Consider the following 26,927-nt stretch of genomic DNA (forward strand, 5'->3'; position numbering starts at 1 on the left):
GCATATATAGATATAAATTATCCTTCAATTTTATAAAAGTAAATAATATGCATATATAGATATAAATTATCAGTTATTTCTATTCCTGCATTTCATTTACTACAATACAAAAATAACTTTATGATACAATGTTTAGTAGTCTGTTAAGAGCAGAACTATTATTCCGACTAAATATCTAACTGTAACGAAAGCATTCTCTATGAATTAAACTATATTGTGTCTGTTTTTGGTATTAATTAATTATTAAATATTTACACAGTTCATCTAACACTTATATCGTCTTTTACATGCATTGATTGGCAATCTTCTGAGATGTATCATTATAAGTTAAGTCAGATATTGATGGAATTAGCTACAACAAAAACCATATAGCTTGAACGTTTGTAGAGAAGTTTGACGTCGTTAACACTAAATGCTAAATTAAGCAATCAGAAACTTTTCATCACATCACGTGATATTCCAGAAAATATTTAAGTCCAAAGAAGTGTAGAAATTGAAAAGACAAAAGAGATAATATTTACTACTATGGTAAGTTCATTTTTTATATGTAAGCAATATTTCATTCATAGACACAAAAACAGGTTTTGAAAGATGAACCTCCTGAAAAAAGAAATTATTCATATCGATTTATGACTTCAAATATGCAAGTTGTTTTGCAAAGGTTAACAATCAGAATTAAATTTTATTTGAAATGACTTGAAAAGGCCTAGTATACGAAACCATTTACCATGCATGCTCTCCTAACAACTATACGTCAAAACATTTATAAATATATAATGAATGAGTTTTTAAAAATATGTCATTAATATTGAATTTACTTTTGTTTGGTTGTCTATTAGTAAAGAAAGTGATTTTTACTTCTGCTTAAAAATTAATGAACACTTAAATGGTAACGTAAATTTCTACGACAACCCATTAATGACCAAACATGTATTTTTTGAATTATTGAATACCATTTTTGCTATTCATAACAAACATTTTCATTTCTATCCATAAGTAATCAAAAGAGAAAAAAAGAATTATATTTAAAAACAAACTCCTTAAACCTATACAAAAAAGAAAAGGAATAAATATGGTATTCACTTGTTTGTGTTTGCTCGTTGTACTTTCTTTTATTATAATCTCACTCATCATAGATACAGGCTTAACATTTTGTTCGCCTATCAGAACACGTATTTGCATGCATTTCTAAAATATATGAGACCAATACAACTTCTTATTTTGATTATTGTATAAGTTGACACTGTTTGTACGAGAGTATAAACAGTCAACACTTTTGACCTATATTTTTCCAAATTGTGACTTAGATTGAGAGTTGTCTTATTGACACTAATACCATATCTTCTTATATCTATAAAACGTTGATACTTGTTTGATATCGAATTTTACTCTTGTGGCTATAATTAATCAACCACTGACTCTATGAAATATACTGAGGAGATCATATGTGCATGCAGTGGAAAGTTGATTGAACGTCTCAAGTATTCTACATAATAACGTATAAAAATGATAATTTGAATTCACCTCAATTACAAAGTGAAACAACGCCACAAAACAAAATATATTACTTAAATAGACACTTTCGAGTTTTTCCTTCACCGGAAAAAACTCGTCTATTATATAGAGGGGTCGTAATTGTGCAGGATAAACTACAAATAATGTTTGTTCTGTAAGTACTTAATCACAATTTACTTTTTGGAATTTTGGATCCTCTATGCTCTTCAACTTTGTAATTGTTTGGCTTTATCACTATTTTGATATGAACGTCACTTATGAGTCTTATGTAGACGAAACGCGCGTCTGGAGTAGTAAATTATAATCCTGGTTCTTTTGCAATTGGTAACTATTTACTAATGAGATGGTCAATTATAAGAATTCATTTGCCGAATAATTCGTGCAAGGTAGCATCATAGTTTTCCAATCACTAGCTCAACATGGAAACGGAAGTAACGATGCAGCTAAACGCACGAATGCAGTTCATTAAAACCTTTTTTTAATGGAAACATTAAAACCTTTTTTTAATGGAAATGCATCGAAACCGAAAGTTGTCTATTGATTGGTTAATATTTTGTGCACACTCTCAATATAAAAATAAGAATAGACCAAATGACATAAAAATTTCCAACTATAGGTTGCATTTCTGTAAATATTGACAATGCATTTTCCCATAGGAACTCCCTTTACGGCTAAAACTGTACCACTTTTACTATGAAATTTTTGAAACAAAATTATCTCCTAGAATGGAAAGTTCATATGCACTACTATTTTTTTCAAAGGTCAAAATATAGGGCTGTGCGGCATATTTTCAACGTTTATATGCCCGAACTTCTAAGAGTTTAAACTAACACTAAATTTCTTAACTACCAATATCCGAATGTAGGGTTGCCACATATTTCAATATAAACAATGTTCACATGTATATTTACTGGTAACATTTACAAGTTATGTCTCTTTGAGATGCAACCTACAGATCAGAACTGGGAACTAGTATGTAAACAAAATAAATTATCTATGAATATTCTAAATCTCCCCAAAAGAGACGTGGTTCGAGAAACAGCTGTATTTACAAAGTGCAACCTATAGATCACCGTACGGTTTTCAACAATGAACAAAGCTCATACCGTATAATCAGCGATTACAGGTCCCTAAACGACAAATATAATAAATGTAAATGTAATAACAGTTTTGTAACAGTACAGCATAAGAACAAACTTTAAAAATCAGTTGAAAAAGACTTAAATCATCAGATGGATAAAATAGAAATACATAAAAAAAAAACCATCTAAGACTAAAATATCAATCAGTACACATCCAACATTTAACGGATTTAGTGTAAAGACGTCATAAACGATCAGATACTTCTCAGGCATATTAGAGGCGAAAAAGGTTGAACACTACATCAGAGTAGTAGGATCTTCAAAGTCGACCATTAGAAAACGACTTTATTTCTTGAATATCAATTGAACTACAGCTTGGTTTCGTTGATAATTATAGAGGACAACCTGGTGTTATCAATAAATCATGAAGAACAGCATAACAATGTTTTAGTTATCAAAGGTACCAGGATTATAATTTTATACGCCAGACGAGCGTTTCGTCAACATAAGACTCATCAGTGACGCTCAGATTGAATCGACGTCTATAAAGTTTGTAGCAAAGACTTTTGTCGAACGAAAGCTCAAAGGCGAAGATTGCTTTGTAAGGTGCTAAAAACACTATTATTTTGTTACTGGTCAGCTAACCAATATTACTCATTACAAAAAAATAGGCAGAAATTTCTCTACTTTTAGTAAACAGATCCAAGAGACGGCATTAGGAAAGACTCATTTAATTATGTAAGCTTCACATTTGTTGTGGTATCAAAAAAGTAAGTCAAAACAAAAATATGATGTGCTTACAAGTTATTTTACTATTGCCCTAATAAGCAGCAATTATGACAATCAACGGGGATGCTATTTTTGCATTGACGCCTATTAAAACAGTTGTAAACAAATAATATGCAATACAAAATCTTTTGTTTTCTATTTCTGCATCCGTTGAAACAGAAATTCTTAATTTTTTTAAAGAAAAAATCCTTTTTCATATTGGTCATTTGATTGTTATACAAAAAGTTATCAAAGGTACCAGGATTATAATTTAGTACGCCAGGACAAAAATCAATGTTTACTCTAAAAAGAAGTGTTTTGCCGCAGTTTACTCCATATAAAGAACGATACATAGCTGGGTCTTCAAAATGTTCGACTAAACATCTTTCTAAAGTATTGACTACTATTCTTTCTACAGTTAAAGATGGGCTTCAAAAATATTGTGAGGAGATATATTCTACCAGTGGTGTTAACCAGATGTGGATTCTCAAAAATTCGAAAGATCTACTACTTAACCTTCGATCACAATCTTTGCAATTTTGCAGCAACATAAAAACTTTTGATTTTTCTACGCTATATACTACTATTCCCCATGCTCAGTTGAAAGATCGACTTCACCAACTCATAAAACAGAGCTTTTTCTATAAAAATGGGAATCGTAGATACAAATTTCTTGTTTTGGGATACAATACTTCATATTTTGTGAAGAATCACACTGAATCTTCCAGAAAATATACTGAAGATGATATTATTAAAATGCTGGACTTTTTGATCGACAATATATTTGTTGAGTTTGGAGGATTTATATTTCAACAGACAGTCGGTATTCCAATGGGTACTAATTGTGCACCCCTGCTGGCTGATTTGTTTTTGTATTCGTATGAAGCAGAATTTATTCAGAACCTTCTAAAAGACAAAAAGAAAAAGCACCTTGCGAAATTCTTTAATTTTACTTTTCGATATATTGATGATGTTTTATCGTTGAACAACCCATACTTCAGCCAATACTTACATCTCATATATCCCAGTGAACTTGAAATTAAGGATACTACTGATACTAGAAGGACTGCTTCATACCTTGATCTTTTCCTCAATATTGACGTAGATGGACGACTTCACACAAAAATCTATGATAAACGGGACGATTTCAACTTCCCAATTATCAATTTCCCATTTCTCAGCAGTAACATACCCTCTGCCCCTTCGTATGGTGTTTACATATCACAATTGATACGTTATTCACGTGCTTGTTCACACTATACGGACTTCATATACAGGAGTGTGCTCCTTACGCAGAAACTGCTCCAACAAAGTTATGAGGAGGACAGATTAAAATTGACACTCCGTAAATTTTATGGACACCATCACGAATTGGTTGATCCATATAATGTCTCTTTAACCAAACTAGCTAAGGACATTTTTACCACATGGTAGATTGTGGTTTGTCATTATGTCGTCTAATCTTTTAATTACCAAACGTGACTTATTCCCGATTGTGACCGTTTTGCTGAATGTGAATTCGCATTACTATAAGACGTGTTTCTGTACTTGTTTATCCCAAATTCATGTATTTAGTTTACATGTTTAATGTTATATTTGTAATTCTCATCAGATTTTGTCAAATGTGTTGACGTCTTCTTATTATATATTTAGGTATGACGTATAGAAAAATTAACCACCTCCTCTTTATTAATTATATTAAATTTTGTACGATTATTTACGTTTGAAGTTGGATTCATAACAAACTGGACATATATATATTACAGTTAATTGCTATTTATAAGTATTGCAATATGCATTTTGTTTAAATGAATTATCAGTATTTAGTTCTAAATCAATTCTAATTCTATCTCATTTTTGAATGATAGTTTTTCATATGTGACGTCATGCTGTTTCTAAATTTCATAAATTCAAATGTGGCATAACGTTTCTGCCTTTTCGCCATCGTATGTGACGTCACAATTTTTTTAATTACGTTGACGCTTGGACTGATTCGGATGTGTGTCTATTTTGTGATAAACTTGGGTTTAGTTTTCTGTAATTAGTTAATATTTCAGTTTCATTATGTATATCTCTTTCATATTCATTTGTTAACATTTACTGTTTGCAATAGCATTAAGTATTCTATATAATAAGGATGTTCTTATCCCGTGCATAAAAACAATGCCGTATTTGTCAAAACCTTTTCAACTTTTAATCTTCAGTGCTGTACAACTTTGTACCTTTTTCACGTTCGATCTTTTATATCTAGGCGTTATGTATTCAGGTTTAGTTTTCTGTAATTAGTTAATACTTTAGTTTCTTTGTGTATATCTCTTTCATATTCATTTGATAAAATTTACTGTTTGCAATAGCATGAATTGTTCTATATAATAAGAATGTTCTTATCCCGGGCATAAAAACAATGCCGTATTTTGCGAAACCTTTTCTACTTTTGATCTTCAGTGCTGTACAACTTTGTACTTTTTTCACTTTCGATCTTTTATATCTGGGCGTCACTGGTGAGTCTTGTGTGGGCAAGGCGCGTTTTTGGCGTATTGAATTTTAAACCTGATGCTTTTTGTTATCTATTAATCATGTTTTTCTGTGTCTAATATGTTCTCCTATTTATTTGTATTGTAGTCCTGTAATATTATGTTGTCATTTCAATGTTATATTTAACTTTGCCATTAAAGTGCGAGGTTTGGCATGCCTTAAAACCAGGTTCAACCCACCACTTTTATTCCCCTTTAAAAGTGTCCTGTACCAAGTCAGGAAGATGGTCATTGTTATATATTGTTCGTTTCTCTTTGTGTTGCATTTTAACGTTGAGTCGTTTGTGTTTTCTCTTATTTTTGAGATATTGAGATAAGACGTGGCACGGTACTTGTCTATCCCAAATTCATGTATTTGGTTTTCATGTTACATTTGTTATTCTCGTGGTGTTTTGTCTGATGATTGGTCTGTTTCTGTGTGTGTTGCGTTTCGATGTTGTGTCGTTGTTCTCCTCTTATATTTAATGCGTTTCGCTCGGTTTTGGTTTGTTACCCCGATTTTGTTTTTTGTCCATGGATTTATGAGTTTTGAACAGCGGTATACTACTGTTGCCTTTATTTACAATTACTCATAGGTAAGGTATTTTCTCATAATACAGCGCAATTTATTTAAGGAATCAAGAAAGCATATAATGTACATGATTTAAACCTGCTTTTGTGCGCACACCAAGAAAACCTATAACGATCATTCGAGATTCGATATTGATACTGAAGATTCAAGTGTTGAAGGTTGAATACGACTTTTGAAATTGAATAATTCAGAGATTAAAATCAGTATCTCATGCAGTCCGATATTCAACATTGAGAGCCATCGTAAAAATGCCCTATCAGTAGTCATTTCTGTTAGGGAAAAATTAATGTAACATTTGCAAAACATTTTAATAATTGGTAAAAGATTGATATAGTTTTATCTAATTAATTAGATAGAATGAAATTCAAAACAATGTGGCTGTGGTCATTGATTGACACATTAAATTCATCCATTGATTGGGACAATTTACGTGAACGTTTGTCTGTAACGACCACTGTTCACGACGTACCTACGATAGACATTTAAACTGTGGGGTCACCAAAGGTTTCTTAACGCCTTTAATTGTAAAATAATTCGAAAAATTAATCAGGAATAACCTTTATGTTTTGATTTATATAATTGATATAAATCAAAACATCATGTTATTTCGAATTACTTTATTAAGGTGTTGAGAACCTTTGGTGACCCCATAGTTTAAGTGTCTTTAAAAAGTACACAGTGAGCAGTGGTTGTTACATACAAACGTTCACCTAAATTGTCCCAGTCAATGAATGAATTTAATGTGTCAATCAATGGCCACAGCCACACTGTTTTGAATTTCATTCTACAATGAATCAATCCCTTTTCAACAAATGTTTATACGTTTTAAAATTTATTGATGTAATTACTGTCAAGCTAAGGGAAGAGTCGGTCACCTGCAAATACATATACCCTCACCACATTTTGTAATTTGTACCTTTGACCTTTCTTTTATCAGCTTTCATGTCATTGTAATTGCTTTCTTATTAGACTCTTTGAGTTTTGAAATTTAAATCTCAAACTTTAAATTTAGGTATTAAAGTTCCAAATTTCCTATATTTAGTTTGATGAATATAGAAAAATCCTGTAATACTTTTGGAAAATATAAGACATCCATCCATTAAAAGAATAAAAAAAGGTATCAGTTTTGCAAATATTATAATTCCATGTTTTGACATCAAACTAATTTTCATTAAAACCTGAAAAAAAAAGGTTTCAACTGAGTTTTTTGTTAATTCAAAAGCATCGTTACATCATTTTCCCTTATATAAGCGCCATACTTTTTTTGTTTTGCATATGAACAAAAAAGAGTAAAGATAATTCTCCATTAAATCTTCTTCACAAGTTATAGCTCAATCGACAAAAGTTCCATTGATTTCAATAGCAAGGGTCTTATAACTGAATTAAGTGTGTATATATTGTTAATTATTAATTGTTCTGGATTGATTTTTAGACTAACTGTTTTGTTTATAAATCTATTTTCATCTTGCTGTAATATAGAACCTATCAGCCGTAAGTGTATTCCAAATTCTATGTATAATAACGACAATCCTAATTTGTTGCATACAGTATTTGAAAATTACAACCTGTATGTTTAACGATGTTTCCAAATTGATATCTCTAAGGGATTTCTACAGGTGTCAAAAGGATAATACCAAATAGAAATCATCAATTATGTAGTACATTTAGTATTGTAACATAGTATAATCAAATTGATGATGTAAATAGTGCCTATAAATCAAATAAAAGACATTCGGTTTTTTCTTTAACAACTATATGCATTCATGTAGCGAACATGTTTAGGACAGGAAAACAGTGGATAGGTTTTGAAAATCTAATAGAGATTTGATGAAAACTTTAACCATCATCTGTAAGAATTCGGAAGTTATGTAGGTTTAGATATCGTGCTTTAATAACAGTACAATAACCATTAGAATTGGTGTCAGGGGACTGACTAATGACCTGCGCTTGTTACGAGCACAATTTCCGTGAAAAGTAATTTAGTAAACCGTATATTCATACTATAAGAGAAAAAAAAACAATGACCATGGCATACACAACGACATCATTTGAAATATCAATTTACAACGAAAGATTGTAAATAACAATGTTAACCCACCGCCCTTCCAAAGAATATGCCGTGCAAGATGTCCCGGATTATTCGTGCTTAATCTATCAACTATTATTATGTGGCCCTATATTTCTCATTTGTTTTAAGATAAACTACACTTTTCATTTGATATACCTCTACCAAATATATTGCATCCAGGATTTCAAGATGTTACTGTAAACCTTTATATGAACGATATAAAATCTAAATCTTCTGATTGGTCTTGTTAATTTAGAGCCAGAGATGAGTTTTCTAAAAAACATTTTTTCTTTCGGAAAATGCCTCTACGAAAGGAAGAATATGGCAGTGTTTTTTTTTCATTTGAGTCCGTTGGTTGTTTACTTTTGGATTTTTTTTACTTTTCCTTTTTGAATCTACATTTAAGTTCTGTATGTCTTATTATCCTGATTTTGTGTTTTGAATACAGATTTTTGCACATCAACGAAATCAAATATCCACAAAAATGAAAGTGTTCCTCAGTCCGCAAAATTAAAGATATCCACAGTATTTGTTATCAGATCCAGTTAACAGTCCTTTAATGATTGTATTGATAAATTTTTGGACATATCATGTTCTGCAATTGTAGTAATCAGCAGTAAAAAATATATTTTTTAACGTTTGAACAGCGGTATACTACTGTTGCCTTTATTGAACTATAATCTAATAGAAACATGGACCATGTGTAGTTAACAGAAAATTTGTAATGTCGTATCTGTCCTTCTTTATTGGCAGAAATAACGTCCTTTTCAAAGTTAAGACAGAATAAATGCAGAAACACCAGGAAACATGTTCTTTCATAAGGTCTATCTATTTTGGCTTACACCATCTTATAAATGCAATAAAAAATCGCTAGTTTAAAGATTATATAGTTTGACGAACAAAATGTAATTATTGGGGAACAAAATTATTGTTTTAGAAAATTGTGTTTCGATCTTTTTATTAAATCAATGAACATACATCGGATTTGTGGCTAATAGGGTATTGGGTTTATACCTAAATGTAATTCAGCATGGCAGATCATTTCGGTATACTCGAAAGAAAAATCAATTTAAGCACGCGAACGTTTGCTTTGTTTATTAGACAAAAATCTTCATGTTATTTTTCCGATGTGCATTTTGTCACATGTTTTACAATTGCTACTACAGCCAAGACGGCATGAGTTCAAATGTTCACACAACATGCACTCATTCGACACTATAGTGTACACAACGACTTCTTCCATTATGACGGTGTGTATTACACTTGAAAAAGATTGGGAGTGTGAGGTTCTTTCCAGGAACATTAAAACGCAAGGAATCCGGTAATAAGAGCTGACACGTCATTAGTTAAGATAGAAAAATATAAGTAACAGTTAGAGTACTGAATTCATATACTCTTTTCCTCGTTTAATAGTATCAATACACTCAATAATATCTTCAATTTACACAAGAATTCCACATTTTGAACTTTGAATAATCTAATGGTGTGTAATTAAAGAGGCATTGGCAGTCAAATTCATGTTCATCGATTAAACTCACATTCTGATTTTTGATGTATAACATACCTATAGAAGAATTATAAAAAAACTAGAATAACAATTGACTACGCATGGGCTCGATAATATGTTTTATCGTTTCGAGTGTATTTTATTCTATACGCCATCTCTATCTAAGGGGTTATATTGAAGGTTACATGAATACAGATTCAATGAGGTCGAATTATTCGGTTGTAAGTGAATAATTCATTATTATGACACATTTGAAACAACCTGGCTTCAAAGAGCGAGTAATTATTTCACTATTTTACTTTCTAAAATGATTGAAAAAATTTTTTCTTCTTCTTATAATTCATATAGCTAATGCCCCTTTCAACAAAATTACCTTACTCTTAGTAATACAAGAAAAAATTTGCTCTTATAAACCAAATTCATTTACCTAGGCTAAGCAATGCATAACATACACATATCCAATTTCTTAATTGTCTAAATGTTGTGTCGGGGAAAATGTGACAATTTTAACCATTTCATCACAGTAACTTGGTACTTGATATGTTAGTAAAAGTATGTTTGTTGTGTAAATAATATACCAAAAAATATTATCATAAGTTATGACCTTTGAACATGTAGTGAGAATATACATATATACATGTAATTTAGGAAATGTTATGTATACGTGTGTAAATTTTGTCAATATTCAACAAATATAATAGGCTTATTAGAAAGTCAACATTATCAGCCCAACCTCATAACAAGTTTTCGAAATTGTTTGCGTATTGGTTTAAAACGACCCATAAAAATATCATTCAATTTTGAAAGGGTTTCTCTATTAATAAACCTATTTTTTTCTACAAACATGTATATTTTAAAACTCTAGACTTGTGAAAGTGAAAACGACAAAATCGAATTGTATTTGTCATTTGTGGTCCAAAAAGTTCATTTAAATTTCAATCAATTCAAGTAGCAGCTCTCTAGTTATCATTTGAAAAACCAGCATTGAGACGGACGAACAAAGTGGCAGACGGAGACGGGGATTCTCAATACTCAATACTCATGAAATTTGTCAAAAAGAGGTGTTAAAAGATCTGTTTCTCACACAAGCTGACAACAATAGTAATTATGCTTTATATGATTGACAAAATCTGTAAATTTATTTGACTTGTTATTAAACGAAAATTCGACAGGACTATATGAATCAATTGGATCCGACGATAAATTCATGATCATAAATGTGGCGTTTATACTGTGGTGAAAATGAACCCCGTATGAGATAAGACATCGCTGAGACATGAAAAGTGATAAAGTACTACAGATACAGTTAAGTCTGCCTCATATCTTGACTTACATCTAAAAATTGACAATGAGGGTCGGTTGAATACCAAACTATATGACAAAAGAAAAAAATTCAACTTCCTAATTGTGAACGTTCCATTTCTATGTAGCAACTTTACAGCAGCGCCTTTATACGGAATATATATCTCCCAATTGATACAATATTCCCGGGCTTGTATTTTCTATTATGAATTCCTTGATAGTTAATAGAGGATTGCTGCTCACGAATGTTATCAAACCAAGAGTTCCAAGTGGTGAAGTTGAAAACATCCCTCCGTAAATTTTACGGACGACATCACGAGTTGGTTGACCATTATTAAATAACCGTTTCACAGATGAAATCGGATATGTTCCTTATGTCGTAACTACAATACCCTTCCCCTTTTCCCTTACCGAATTAGACTTTTTACCGGATTTATAATAAAATAAGCAACACGGCGGGTGCCACATTTGGAGCAGGATCTGCTTACCCTTCCGGAGCACCTGAGATCACCCCAGTTTTTTGTGGGATTCGTGTTGCTTACTTTTTAATTTTCTATGTTTTGTCTTCTGTATTATCATTTTTCTGTTTCTCCTTTTAGTTTTAGACGCTACGTTGTCAGTTTATTTTCAATCTATGAGTTTGACTGTCCCTCTGGTATCCTTCGTCCCTCTCTTGGATTAGTATCCACAATTATTTTGAATGTTCTATCACTGTTTGAACGCAGTCGTGTAAGTCCTTAACTGATCCCTACGGATCGGGAAATGTCCGGAGATGTTGGCCAGCATCCCGACAGTTAGATGCGAACCGCTTTTGCCGAAAACTTGTCGGAACCGTCCCATTAATAAAAACAAAATTCTGCAAGTATACCCACGTCAGAGTCCCGATAATTACAGAACACGATACGACTGAGTCCAGATAAAGACTTTTGCAATGCTGTACAGCAGATTATGATCGGATTGCTTTCCGACAGTACCTGGTAATCCAGAATATGGGGAAATTGTTTGAGGTTGTAGCGATGCTATGAAGAATAAATTGAATAACTGATAAATAATTGAATTTTGAAGAACAATCTAAACACTCTGAAATACTCATTTGTAACTTCAGAATTTTAGTTTTAGTCTAACACATGACCCAGTCAATGACTGATTTAATTTTTACACTGCGTTTAATTAATTTATTATCTTTTAATTACCTTGACGTCCCCAAAAGTGAGAACAATGCATTCTGAAAAGCAGGTAATCAGATTGCGTTTATTATTCTAATTCGACATTTCACGTAAAAATAATTGGCATGCACCTAATTTATTGGACAGCTTAATTTGATGTTACATTAACTGATAATTGTTCTGCTGCAATTGATATGAATATCCTGAAAAAAATATAAAGGTAGAATGTCCCAAGATGTTAAAAAATCAAACAATAATACATTCTGTTTTTCCAAGATAGTTTTGACAGTACAACACACGATTCAAATGAATACTAATCAACATTTAAAAAAATGCGTTTGTTTGCAGCAGATAATAAAGGCAACACTATTATACCGCTGTTAGAAAATCCTAAAATCGATAGAGAAAAAACAAATCCGGGTTACAAACTAAAACTAAGAGAAATGAATGAAATATAAAATTAACTGATGAACAACGTTTGAAGTGGTTTACCAACAATCATGATATGATTTATGTGAGCACAACACGTGACCCTAGAATAAACTTCTGTAAGCACGCATAAAAAAGTATTAAAACATTATTAAGCATGTCCGAGTATTATAAAGCGATAGGAACTTCACAATACTGCCACAACCATGTAAATCAGCACTAACTAAGGAATTTGTAAAATTAGTTTTGCAGCAATAATTGTTACCAAATTAATGCTTTAAACCTGTAGTCATTTTTTTAATGTGGCAACAGTAATTTACTTATGAATCCATTAAGAAGATGCTTATCAAGGATCATAACAAAAATGAAAAAAAAAAAACAAAAAACAGAAATTCATATCATTTAAAAAGAAAGATGATCTGTAGTTCGTTCGTTTTTTTTTTAAATAAGCCAACAGTTAGTCAGTCAAATGAGAAAATAACCATGACTAGTTTCATTAACTAAACGACTGTAAAAGGAAAAGTAATATCCGCTGGTAATTTCAAAAAGTTACTGTCTAATAGTAAAGCAAGTTTGTTCATTCTATAGAAAGGATCTGCAGCACTGAGAACATTAAAACATTTTATTGACAGTCAACATGTGCTTTTGTCACTAACTAATGTTTTTTAATTATGTCCTCGTTATAACAATACCTTCTGAAACTAAAACCATGGTTTAATTCATTTGAAATAAGGAATTACACAATAACAACGCAGCTGGGCTATGTTCTATTGCGATGTTTTAAAAGCTTTCTTAATTGTGGTTCTTCCTTAAGTAGGTTGTGTTTCCTTTTAATGTATGGTTTATTTTTTACAAACAAAGGTTACTTACGAGAACGAAAGTTCCTTAGAAATTAACTAATGGAAATAGATAAATTACTACAGAATACTGTTTACGACTTTTGTTTGGTTCTGGACATATGTTTGTTACAGAACAATCAATAATACAGCTTATGTCAAGAAATTAACACCTATGAATATACTTAAATCCAATAAAGGAGCAAATATAACTATGAGGGAAGCAGAAATTCTATCTTAAATATCTCCCATAATGGTTATGAAGTTGCTAAGAAAAAGATATGTATCATGTTTTTGGTGTTTATTTTTTTTTATTGATTTCCTGTTTACAAGTATGAATTTTTCGAAATACTAAGAGTTTTCTTATCCAATGCATAGATTACATCAGCCATATTTTGGCACAACTTTTTGGAATTTTTGGTCATTAATGCTCTTCAACTTTGTATTTGTTTGGCTATATAACTATTTTGATCTGAGCGTCATTGGTGCGTCTTATGCAGACGAAACGTGCACCTGGCGTATTGAATTATAAGCCTGGTATGATACCTATTTGCCGGGGGTAGAATAGCTCTAGTCTTTCAATATTTCAATACACAGGAAATTATGATATAGAGGCGAAAGATACAAAAGGGACATTCAAATTAATAAGTCAAAAATAAACTGACAACGCCAATTAATTGGATATCACACTCTTAAACTCAGTGGCGTTAGAATCAAAACAGTTTTAAAGCTACTTAAAATACGGGTTTTAAGATCAAATACGACTATCTATTACTAGAGATAAAAATCATTAGTTTTCGAATAATTCAGCATTTCATACAGCATTCATTAAATACAGGGGGGATTTGAATCCAAATTTCCCCATACCTTATAATGTTGAATTAAAAAAAAAATAATTTGATTAATAGCGTCGAACTTAATTAAAATATTCGAACTCATACCACATCTTCTTATATCTATATATTATGTATAAAATGATATTGAAAAGATACAAAGTTCTTCAGTTGAAAATCTTTAGATACTAGAATCGCATGGTTGGTGATACATTCACAGAAAGTAACGCTACCACGAAGAAGACCGTGGTTTCGGGTATTACAGAATTTACACGATTTCCTCCGGTTTTATTCTTTTTTTAATTTGCCTTCCTGAATGATGATATTTAAACATTGGTGAACAGCTGTTGTCTTAATTTACTAGCAAGTTTCACTCAATATAAATTTTCATATAAACAAACGATCCTTTTTAACTGTTTACATGTAATAACAATTATATTTTTTGTTTCAGGAACGTCTATCAAAAGAAAAAATTGCAGGTACGTGTGTCGACATTTATTTCCTATATATTTGAGATAGCTTACTCTTCCCATCTACCTAATAACAATATACTGTTGTGTGTGTCTTTAAGCATGTTAAAGCTGTTGATAAATTTTGCAGAAAATTGATAATGAATATAAATCGTTTTCAGTTTAAAAAATCAGAGCATGAGTCATGCGACAAAAAAGACCAATGAGACGTCAAATTTTATCACTTTATTTCTTTTGTGCGTTCGAGTGTCAGTGTCTGGATTAACTTCCTCAAGAAAACCGAACATAGGGCTAAATTCATCTAAGGTTAACTATGCATGATGATATATCTGAGTTGATAATATCCCTGGGAAATGACTATCATCCTAGCGTTAGTACATAAATATAACTATTGGTCAATTCAGTTCTTTCGAATCACTGTCTGGTGTCATCGTAACCAGGAACGTTGAAACATAAAGATTTGAACGCAAAGCATGTATAAGACATACACAAATGATGAATTATACGACTTAAACAGGACATTTGTAAACAAATAGCAACGTTCGTTAAATATTGCATGGGGAACTTAGAATATAAGTTGTCTAATTATTTTTTCATGTATCAACGGAACATTTAAAGAAAGCTAAGTACAATGTATAAATCATGTTCGTATCGAAATTATTACTATTGAGTTGATGATATCTTCGGAGATTAGCATGCAAAATAGGAAACAAATCAAACGAAAAAGCATTCATGGGTCAACTCTTAAAAATAATGAAAAAAAAAATGACAGAAATAAACCAAACACCATGACACTGAATTAACAGGTGCTGCACTTAGGACAGGCACATACAGAATGTGGCGGGGTTCCTATTACTTTGCTAGCTCTTGATCAGTGCTAAATAAATACAACGTTAGAACAAACTGTAAAAATTAGTTGGAAATTACTTGACTCACTTGGTTATTTACAAAGCACAAAAGAAAAACAACTAATATTAAGAAATGAAGACATGAAATACCAATATATGAGTTCTCGTTATTACTCTAAGCTAATAGAAAATGTAAGCCACAATGTAGTAAATATTTCTTCATTTAAAATTACACATTTCAGGAACAAAACCTGTTTGCCCTTCCGGAGCATTTTAGATCACCCCTAGCTTTCTAAAAGCGTTTTTGTTGCTCAGTCTTGAGTCTGTGTTTTGTGAACAAACTATTTTTATGTCTTTATTTCGTTTTTCCCATGTCTTTTTTGTCGTTGTCAGTTTGTCTTCAATTTTGAACATTGTTTTGAAATTTTCTTTTGTCTTTTGTAGACAACAAGCGCGTCTAGCGTACAAAATGTCAATCATGGTATCTATGATGAGTTTACTTCCACACCCCTGTCATATGCCATACACGAGACAAAATGAATATTTTGGACTACCTCTATTTTTATTTTTCTCATTCGATATGTTTTCTTTTTTATAGAAACTAAATGAATTGCCCTACTAAACAAACATTAGTCTATTAACAATAAATATTGGAGAAGAAACCAATATGTCTATCTCTTCTCAAGAGTAGTTTAGTAAATGATCACCTCATTCAGTTATGTCTGAAGTGAGATATCAGTAATATCAGTATGTTGACATGACTATTCAATTTGAGTTAATTGTATTATGTCAGAAAATGATCATCTATAACAAAGTCAAACGTTATAAAAGACTGATATTTTTATAGTTGCAATTGTATTATAAAGTAAATGCCACCTGTTATTCATCAAAAATGTATACAATTTGTCACCTTAAATAGAAATACTGGGGAAAGCTTCACAACAAGATTACATCAATGTAATAGAACTATGAGAATCAGAACGACATTTTCTAAAAATACCAAGTCCGTTATTGCAGAATTATTGCGCTCCTATAGGAAGAATAGGTCGGATACAGCTATGTCGTGAGATAAACTGATATATGATGAGGGGTCTTAATTAACTGGGACGTAATAACCTGTACATTATAACCATTAAATAATCCGTACTTAAAATGGATTACCGATGAAGATAATGGATTTTTCTACATAATGTTAGCCGACTCATGTTTCGTACTTTATTGTTCTCCAATTATTTCAAAGATATATTTTAAATAATATATAAGGTTATACAATATAACTGTCATGCTGCATGGTCAGAACGTACAAATGCATTAATGCATTTTAAAGGAGGAAATTAGTTTAAAAAATGAGGTTGTCATAACAAGAATATATCTGACAAAGCAATTATGAAATAGATGTGGTAAAAGGGTCATTTGGTACAAATTTTGAGGGTTCAAAGATGAGTTGTATGAAGATGATGCATGAATATTTAAAAAAAAAATATAGATTTGATTTTTTTTTTTTTTTTTTTTACATCTATGCAACAAAAAAATAACATTTTCTTGATTTAAACTGATTTACATGACTTAGGTCATGAAAGTATTACAAACTTATGTCTGATATTTTGTTTTAACAAAAAGTAAAAACCCTAAAATACTTAACTCCGAGGAAAATTCAAAACGGAAAGTCCATAAACAAATGGAAAGCTCAAACACATAAAACGAATAGACAACAGCTGTCATATTCCTGACTTGGTACAAACATCTTCTTATGTAGAAAAGGGTGGATTTAACCTGGTTTATACCTAACTAAACCTTTCACCACTTGTATGACAGTCGTATAAAATTCCAATATATTGACAACGATGTGTGAAAAAAATCTTGTTTAGATTTGACAATGTCAAAGAGTATGTTATATATTTAGATACAAGTTTTATGTTCAAGAGTTGCTAATCCTATTCGAAACATGACGCTGCTGCTATTGTTCTTTCTTTCTGCTGTTCCAGTGTATATCAGTAGACATCTTCACTACCAAACTTTTCAGTGAGTTTGGTAAAGTGATCGTATGGAAACAACGGAATGTTTGTCTGTGCCTATTGAAGTTATGATATTGCGTCTTCCCAAATAAATAACCAATTTCTACTTCTATGGTAGAAGTTATTTGTCATTCGAGCACTGTATGAGTATTCTTTCACTTTCAATACTATATTAATTATTGGTTTAGAAAAACAAAACATATATTGCAAGGTCTGAATGTGTAGTGTTTATTAAATTTTGCTTTCCTTAATAGAATTGAAAGAGGCATTTGCACTATTTGACAAAGACGGAGATGGACGAATTACAGCCAATGAATTAGAGAGTGTAATGAAATCAATGGGAGAAACCCCTACTCCTAAAGAACTTAGGCAAATTATCCATGACGTTGATACTGATGGTAATAATAATTTTTATACATGAATGCATACTTTCTAATTATGCACGTCATAGCATATAATTCTTTACTTGTATAATGATCTATAGTGAACAGATTAAAATTGTAATTATTCAATTTCTGCAAATTTGAATATCAACTTTACACTAAACGTTATATCTAAGATTGCGAAACACAGAACACTTTTGTCACTTTCTGTTTTATTTTCCCGACCTCAGGTCTACAGTTAACTTTAACCATAAATTTCAGAGAAACGTTATTTTACATGAAGAACTGAAATATTTCAGAGAAAAACATTTTTTTTTTTTATTTTAAACATATTTTTTTCATTAAGATATGAAAAGTATTGAGCAACAGGCAAAGCCTATAAAATCTCTCCATAATACATGTACAAGGTATATTTCAATAATAACAACTGTATTTAAATTAATATGATATAATGGAACATGCATGCTACTTATGAGCACACACAGATAGAAAGAAAGGACACAGAATCATTTTTGTAATCTTTTTTGTAAATATCTCTTTTATACAGGAAGCGGAGCAATCGAGTTTAATGAATTTTTAAACATGATGGCAAGAAAATATTCTGAAATAAGAGAAATGAAGGAAATCACGGATGCTTTTAAAATGTTTGATCGGAATGGCGACGGCGTGATAAGTGCTGCCGAGTTACGTCAGGTGATGACAAATATGGGACAGAAATTAAGCGACAAAGATGTTGATAGTATGATCAAAGAAGCAGACATGGATGGAGACGGTCAAATTAATTATGCTGGTTTGTATAGTTATCACTCAAATATTCCTAATAATAGTCCAAAAGGTAAAGCATGTAGATTAGTAGTTGTTTTTTTTTTCCTACCTGCTTTTACAAAAAGGTGTGTTATTTTGATCAACAATTTGAAAGCACAATTATAATAGATAAAAGAACTTATCAGAATGATGAGATTTACGATTGCGTCAGGATGGATGACTTCATAGGTCTATTCTGTATTGGAGGTATAGTCACTTTTACGATTTTTATCAATTTTAAGCATTTAACATTAGTAAATTCATAATTACTGTGATAAGCAAAAAATACCAAAAGAGCAAGATCTACATACAAGTTTCTGTCCTCCCATGACGATTTACCATTTTTATGTTTCGGGTAAACAACAACAATAGAAGATACAGAGAATGTGTAGACGGCAAAATAGGTTTGCATAAAAAGATCTAAAATTAGCCAAACAAAGATGAATTATAAGTCAATATTACAGGAGAGTTCTTGCATATTGATATTTACCCAATATTTAGTTAGGGTCAAAATATAATAGCACTTCGAGAGACACTGAAAAACAACCCTAAATTATCAATAATTCAAGATCAAGGAAAAAGAGATCTCAGTCTTAAATTTTATTCTAGTATTCAATGTTTGAAATAAATATAGATTCAAGTGAGCCCCTTATTTTTTTTTTATCATTATTATATTATTGTAATCATTATTTTACATACTTCATGTAGTGCTTTTCTATTTCAATTTCTATAAATTCTGATCATCCTAGTTTAAAAATGAAATCAAAAGCATTAAAGCGATATGATCTACTACAGCATTAAAATGATAACATCAATTGATCTTTACATAAATGTTTAATAAGTTTTGTTTAAAAATTGCATAACACGAAAATATAAAGCATATAGGCACAATTTAATTTTAAAAAAAGCATGATGTGCATCAGGTCTGAAGCAAATGGTAATAAAACTTTTTAAGATGTCGTTAATTCAAAGACAAATAGTGTGTGGAAGTGTTATCTCACTTACAGGAATCACATTTTAATAAGTGTGATTTCACAGCAACCTTTTAATATTATAAAGCAATCAAGCAATGACAATTGCTAATCAATGGGTTGTTGTACGCAAAAAATACGATAACAAAAATGCCGAACTCTTAAGAAAAATCAAAACGGAAAGTCCCTTATCAAATGGCAAAATCAATAGCTCAAACACATCAAACAAATGGAAAACAACTGTCACAATCCAAACTTGATACAGACATTTACATATGTACATAACAATGAATTAAACATGGTTGTATAACTTAAGCTAAACCTTCCACTTGTAAAAACTTGATAACATGATAAAATATTATTACAAATAAGTTGCTGTGAAACCATATTCGGTCCTCCTTATTATACAAGAAACTATGACTTGAATTGAAATATGCTGTTAACATTATCTGTATTCAATCTTTCTGTATCAAATGTACATTGGAATTTTCTCGAAATGAAGTAATTTTTCTAAAATAACAGCTGCATGATATCAATATACATAGAAATAAGAAAATGCTTTATGAGTGCAAATGAGACATCTCTCCATCCATGTCTCAATGTGTAAAAGGTAAACAATTACAGGTCAAATAGGGAAATAGTAGTATACCGAAGTTCCTTGTCATAATCCGATTTAACTGAAACAATATCGAGCCAAAAAAAAAAAAACACTGAGGAAAACACATAAACTATGAGAAAAAAAGGAAAAGCAGAAAAACTAAATTGCTTCAAAAACGACACCAACATACATAGAAATGAACTACAATTATTTGATAACTGATTTGGTACAGGATATATGTATATGTTTTTAAATAGTGGGTTGAACGTGGTTTTATAGCGAGCCAAACCTCCTACATATATAGAAATATGAAAACAATATTTCTTAAAAAGCAACATTATGTGGTAGAAATACAGTACAAATAAAAGCAAGATAGTTATGTGCCTGTCCCAAACCAGGAGCCTGTAATTCGGTGATTGTCGTTTGTTTATGTGTTACATATTTGTTTTTTGATCATTTTTTTTTATATAAATAAGGCCGTTAGTTTTCTCGTTTGAATTGTTTCAAATTTTCATTTCGGGGCCTTTTATAGCTGACTATGCGGTATGGACTTTGCTCATTGTTAAAGGCCGTATAGTGACCTATAGTTGTTAATTTCTGTGTCATTTTGGTCTCTTTTGGACGGTTGTCTCATTGGCAATCATACCACATCTTCTTTTTTATAAAAACAGAAAAATACATAAATAAATAATATAATAGTATATTTCAACATTTTACCCACAGAATAACAACGAACACCTCAAAGTACAGCCTTCAACACTAAGACTTGACTCACATCGAACAGCAAGCTATAAACACATAATGAGTTTTTTAAGCTACATAAAATTGAGAATGGAAATGGGGAATGTGTCAAAGAGAAAACAAACCGACCATAGAGAAGACAACAACCGAGGTACACCAATGAGTATTCAATGCAGTGAGAAACTCCCGCACCCGGAGGAGTCCTTCAGCTGGCCACTAAACAAATATGTTACTAGTTCAGTGGCAATGGACGTCATACTAAACTATGAATTATACATAAGAAATTAAAATAAAAAATCATACAAGACTAACAAAGGCCATAGGCTCCTGACTTTGGATTTCTTTCAGCTAACTATTAATAACTGCGAGCACGAGCTTTATCTGAAACGGTAATACTGAGTTTCATCTTACTTGTACACACTTTAAATTGTTGGGTTTTTTTTGTCCGAAATACCGATATCATAGCACTATTGTACATGTAGTAGTTTCAGTCACTTATGCAGGATTTCCTAAGATAACTACATGGGACTGAAATAGGAAATATTGATACAGAAATGTTATTTAATTGCATAGATGTTATTTAAATGAAAACAATTACTTTAATATGTAACTTACTGTTGAATAAGTAATATGTAAATTACTGTTGAATAAGTAATATGTAAATTACTGTTAATTAAGTAAGTAAAAACCTATAATTGATCAAAATTCACCACCGAATTTTGGTAGCAAAACTAACCATCTTTGTCAATTAAAAATGAAAACAACACGTCATAAAGTTCTTGGTCTAAGACGCTTTTCTGGACTTACCTTCATCTAAAACACTCAAAGCCGAATATTTGAAAACCAATGACGTATGAGAACCTAATCAGTTAAGAGCTTTATGACCAAAACTGACCTATTAAAATCACCAAACCCATATTAAGTCTAAAGAAAGAAGGAGTGTAACCTGAGTTTCTTAATAATTCCAAAATTTATTAACGGACATATTTAGATGATGCTACCCGCAAAGACTGATTTTCCAGCAACAGAGGTATCGAACCAGTGCTTGAAAAACAGAAAACAGTCGCATGATAATATTTAAATAGGTTTGCACATACAAAACTAGTATAGTTTATCGGGTTCTCTACGCATTGATATCGTACAATATAAGACGAAAGCCACTTTGTAAAGTTGTGTTGGTAATTTAGCGAGTGGCTGAAATTTTACAGTATCTGTTGACCACGCTCTTACTTGGAAAAAAATAAAATCACAAAAATACTGATTCAGAGGAAAATTCAAAACGAAAAGTCCCTAGTAAAATGGGAAGATCAATGATAAAACACTTCAAACGAATGAACAACATCAACAAAGTCAACTTGATAACGTCGACCCCCACATTGTGATTTTCTTGTTCTGCGCACGTCTGAAGTATGTAATGCGATAATAACGGATCGACTGAGCAGGGTACAGACAGAGGAACGACCGATACATCTCGATATCTTGACTTTGTACATGTGTATACGTTAAAATGTTTATCGAGTTTAAATTGTATTTATATGTAATTTTATTATTAAAAACTTCTATATTTCTACGAAAAGCGCAATTATGATGAAGTGATAATATTGACAACAGAAAATATGTCATGTTCATGCAATAAATATTTTGGTGTTAAAATGTCAAGGTAATAAATAATATGTAGTAATTATGGAATAGTATAAACACTTCCAATATTTGGAATCAATATATTTATTTCTATGCAATAATAAATGGAACCGTACATTGTGATTAATATGTCATTTGAAAATTTTCTTTCTTTCAAAATTTATCAATTAATCAATTAATCATAGCATCGTCTATGTTTTGGGTAAAAAGTTATCAAAGGTACCAGGATTATAATTTAGTACGCCAGACGCGCGGTTCGTCTGCATAAGACTCATCAGTGACGCTCATATCAAAATAGTTATAAAGCCAAACAAGTACAAAGTTGAAGAGCATTGAGGATCCAAAATTCAAAAAAAGTTGTGCCAAATACGGCTAAGGTTATATATTCCTGGAATAAGAAAATTAAATCCTTAGTTTTTCGAAAACTTCAAAGTTTTGTAAACAGAAAATTTATAAAAATGACTACATAATTGATATTCATGTCAACTCCGAAGTGCTGACTACTGGGCTGGCGATACCCTCGGGGACGAAACGTTCACCAGCAGTGGTATCGACCCAGTGGTGTAAAAAGTTATCAAAAGTACCAGAATTATAATTTAGTACGCCAGATGCGCGTTTCTTCTGATAAGAATCATCAGTGACGCTCATATCAAAATAGTTATAAAGCCAAACAAGTACAAAGTTGAAGAGCATTGAGGATCCAAAATTCCAAAAAGTTGTGCCAAAATACTTAAAATACTCTCAAGTTGACTTTTTCCGTGTGATAATATGTCTGAATGAGACGCACTATAGAATGTATGGGACGTATAGTTTACTAGTCTTGGAAAATCAATTGTTTAATTAATCTTTGGTGATATATAAAGGTTCATAGGTTAAAATATTTGTATTGATGTTTGACGGGTGATCCATCACTCATAATCAAATGATACAGTGCGTTGATTTTTCATAAGATGAAGTGTTCGAATTAATCAAGCAAACTTCTGTGTCATGTATTGTAATCTAAATGACCAACCAAGAATCATTCTGTATGTAGAAAGGTCTATAGATTGTGATGGATTGATTTTCTGACAATTAGGTCAAAATGATTGCATAGAAGCTGCAATTTATGGAACACTGTTTTTCTACTTTAAAAGTGTTTTTTTTTTCACTGAGATATATTAGAACATAAAATAATGACGCCGCTTACATGTCAGTTTACATGGCAGCTAAACATATTCAAATGTTATTTCTTTAACTTTTATCTAGACTTAATCGTTATGCATTCTTGAATGTCTTCATATATATTTTCAAATAATGGTTGTTGCTTTATTCTATGGTGCTTTCTTTTCATTGCAATGTTTTAGCTCATTTTTTCTAGCTTCTGTATAGTAAGGCATGTGTACAATTTATATGACAAATTTATCTACACGTTTTAAAACATAAAAATTAAATTGAGATAGAATGAAATTCAAAACAGTGTGGCTGTGGCCATTGATTGGCACATTAAATTCATCCATCGACTGGAAGAATTTAGGTGAACGTTTGTATGTAACGACCACTGCTCACTATGTACTTTTTAAAGACACTTAAACTATGGGGTCACCAAAGGTTCTCAACATCTTAATAAAGTAATTAGAAAAATTAATCAGAAATAACACGATGTTTTGATTTATATCAATTATATAAATCAAAATATATAGGTTATTCCTGATTAATTTTTCGAATTATTTTATAATTAAAGGCGTTAAAAAACCTTTGGTGACCCCACAGGTACGTCGTGAACAGTGGTCGTTACAGACAAACGTTCACGTAAATTGTCCCAGTCAATGAATGTATTTAATGTGTCAATCAATGGCCACAGCCACACTGTTTTGAATTTCATTCTATATGGATTGATTGGAAATTTCAGAAATTAAATTAAAAGCTACAGTGATATCTTTGAATCCTTTAGTATGTAAAATTGTCTTATTCTCTTACATTTTGTATCCCGTTATACCCATTTTACAATAGACATGTGACTGACTATATGACTAATTTTCATTATTTTTTCACAACTTCCTGGATATTCAATATCTGATGTCATTGATAACTGTGAAAGCGAATGTGTTGGGCGTAAACATGATATTTACATAGCAAAAGTTGAAATATAAAGATGCATTATAAGGAAATTTCTTTATTCTACTCGTGTTAACAACAGCTATACATTATTTATCCAAGAAGAAAAACATCAAGGGTACAATCAAAACCCATTAGTTATACCTAACGAAAATATCAAACTTATAGGGGCTGAATATAAAGCAATTGTTATATACGAATGACAGATGTTTTACACTATTGATATACTCCGCTTAACAGAAGAAAATAAACTCAAGTAAATATGACTTACATACAAAACGTGTGCCATTATTCTTAGCAAATGCATTATATAGATGTCAGATAAGAAAATAAATTAATTACATGTAAGAGTTACAAATATAGCGTCTCCAAACATATCTTTGAAGTAGCTAAATTTAACAAACGCATTTCATTGCAAATCGTACATGCACATATGATCAAACAATACACTCACCAAATTAATCCACCATTTTCTACACAAGAAAATGTCTGTACCAAGTCAAGTATAACATGTATAAGACAGATGTTATACATTCGTTTGATGTATTTGAGCTTTTGAAATAGTCATTTGATTAGGGACTTTTCGTTTTGAATTATCCTCGGAGTTCAGCATTTTTGTGATTTTACTTTTTTCAATATTTGAAATATATCAATGAATTGTAATGTATGTTAATAATAGTAATGTCGATATGATTTTTTCAGAGTTTATAAGAATGATGAAACCTGCTAGATAAGAGGATAACTACTACAATTGTCCTGAAATGTTGGATGACTTTATTCTGATCCATGCAACGAATGACCATATGCGAAGGACTTATCATTTATCTTGTAAATAATGTCATACTAAATGTTGTAATCTACGTATTTGTACAAAATGTGTCAACATGTAAGTTGGGTTAAATAGAAAGTAATAAACAAAGAGAAAGAACTTATGTTAATGACTTGTATTAACATGTCAATTCCATATAACTAACTCACCGGCAAAATCTGTCCATAGTTATAACATATGCGTGAATACCAGAAACTTTGTTATCCAATAAAGATTTCCAAATTAAAACGCCAGTTTACGAACATGCAATTTAATAATCAAGCCAAATCAGTATTCTTCGGTAAAGTTACGAAATCACCTACAATGTAAGGAAGATACTTTGAAGAATTCTCCTTCAAACACCGCAATTATTTGTAAATAAAGTCATTAACATACAATATTTATTTGAAGATGTGAACGGGTGTTGTTTCATATTACTTTATGATGACTGCCATGTTATATAAACACCTGGCGGTAAATTCAAAAATCTCCGTAGACAAATGTTTATGTAATCGACAGATTGTTTACCGTGCAGAGTTTTATGACAAATACATTTTTTCCATCATATTCAGATATTGAATTTTTTTCGTCAGTCGTGGATTAAGAAGGGTTCGTTAGATGGTTGCCCGACATTTTAATGAGAAAGCAAACTATATATACTATGGTAAATACAATTTGGAAAACCCGAATAAATCTCAACTTTTACCGGTATAAAACAGTTCCATCCCCTTGAATTTTAAGTATGTAACCGCCACTGCTTAGTTTTTCTTATAGCATACCACATGAGATTGGCAGGACCACAGCCTGAATTATGGATTTGAATTGTATATGGACAAATTTACATAGTACTTTTAATTGACGACAATAATATTATGGAAACGAAGACACGAACAATTGTAATTAGTGGTAATAAAATGGTCTGTTATCAATATTTCGACAATAA

At 31.1% G+C, this 26,927-nt stretch overlaps 1 protein-coding gene across 2 annotated transcripts; it reads left to right on the top strand.

Moving 5' to 3' along the window:
* Window positions 1-356: 356 nt before the first annotated feature.
* Window positions 357-26,927, top strand: LOC143068028 (calmodulin-like). Of its 2 annotated transcripts, none has more exons than XM_076241771.1 (5): window positions 357-528; window positions 15,063-15,090; window positions 18,199-18,342; window positions 18,875-19,117; window positions 21,424-21,877. In XM_076241771.1, the coding sequence occupies exons 1-5, from the start codon at window positions 526-528 to the stop codon at window positions 21,426-21,428; spliced, it is 423 nt and encodes a 140-aa protein (XP_076097886.1). In that variant the 5' UTR covers window positions 357-525; the 3' UTR covers window positions 21,429-21,877. The 2 variants fall into 2 exon arrangements, with proteins under 2 accessions (XP_076097886.1, XP_076097884.1); XM_076241769.1 differs by lacking the exon at window positions 21,424-21,877 and adding an exon at window positions 25,879-26,927 and having other exon boundaries at window positions 360-528.

Source organism: Mytilus galloprovincialis, chromosome 3 (genome assembly GCF_965363235.1).
Source record: "Mytilus galloprovincialis chromosome 3, xbMytGall1.hap1.1, whole genome shotgun sequence".
In the NCBI taxonomy this organism is placed as follows: domain Eukaryota; kingdom Metazoa; phylum Mollusca; class Bivalvia; order Mytilida; family Mytilidae; genus Mytilus; species Mytilus galloprovincialis.

Excerpts from the sequence above, each read along its gene's own strand:
- LOC143068028 (XM_076241769.1), top strand. Across the intron at positions 15,091-18,198 it reads ATCAAAAGAAAAAATTGCAG|AATTGAAAGAGGCATTTGCA; the intron begins GTACGTGTGTCG and ends TTTCCTTAATAG. Across the intron at positions 19,118-25,878 it reads CGGTCAAATTAATTATGCTG|AGTTTATAAGAATGATGAAA; the intron begins GTTTGTATAGTT and ends TGATTTTTTCAG.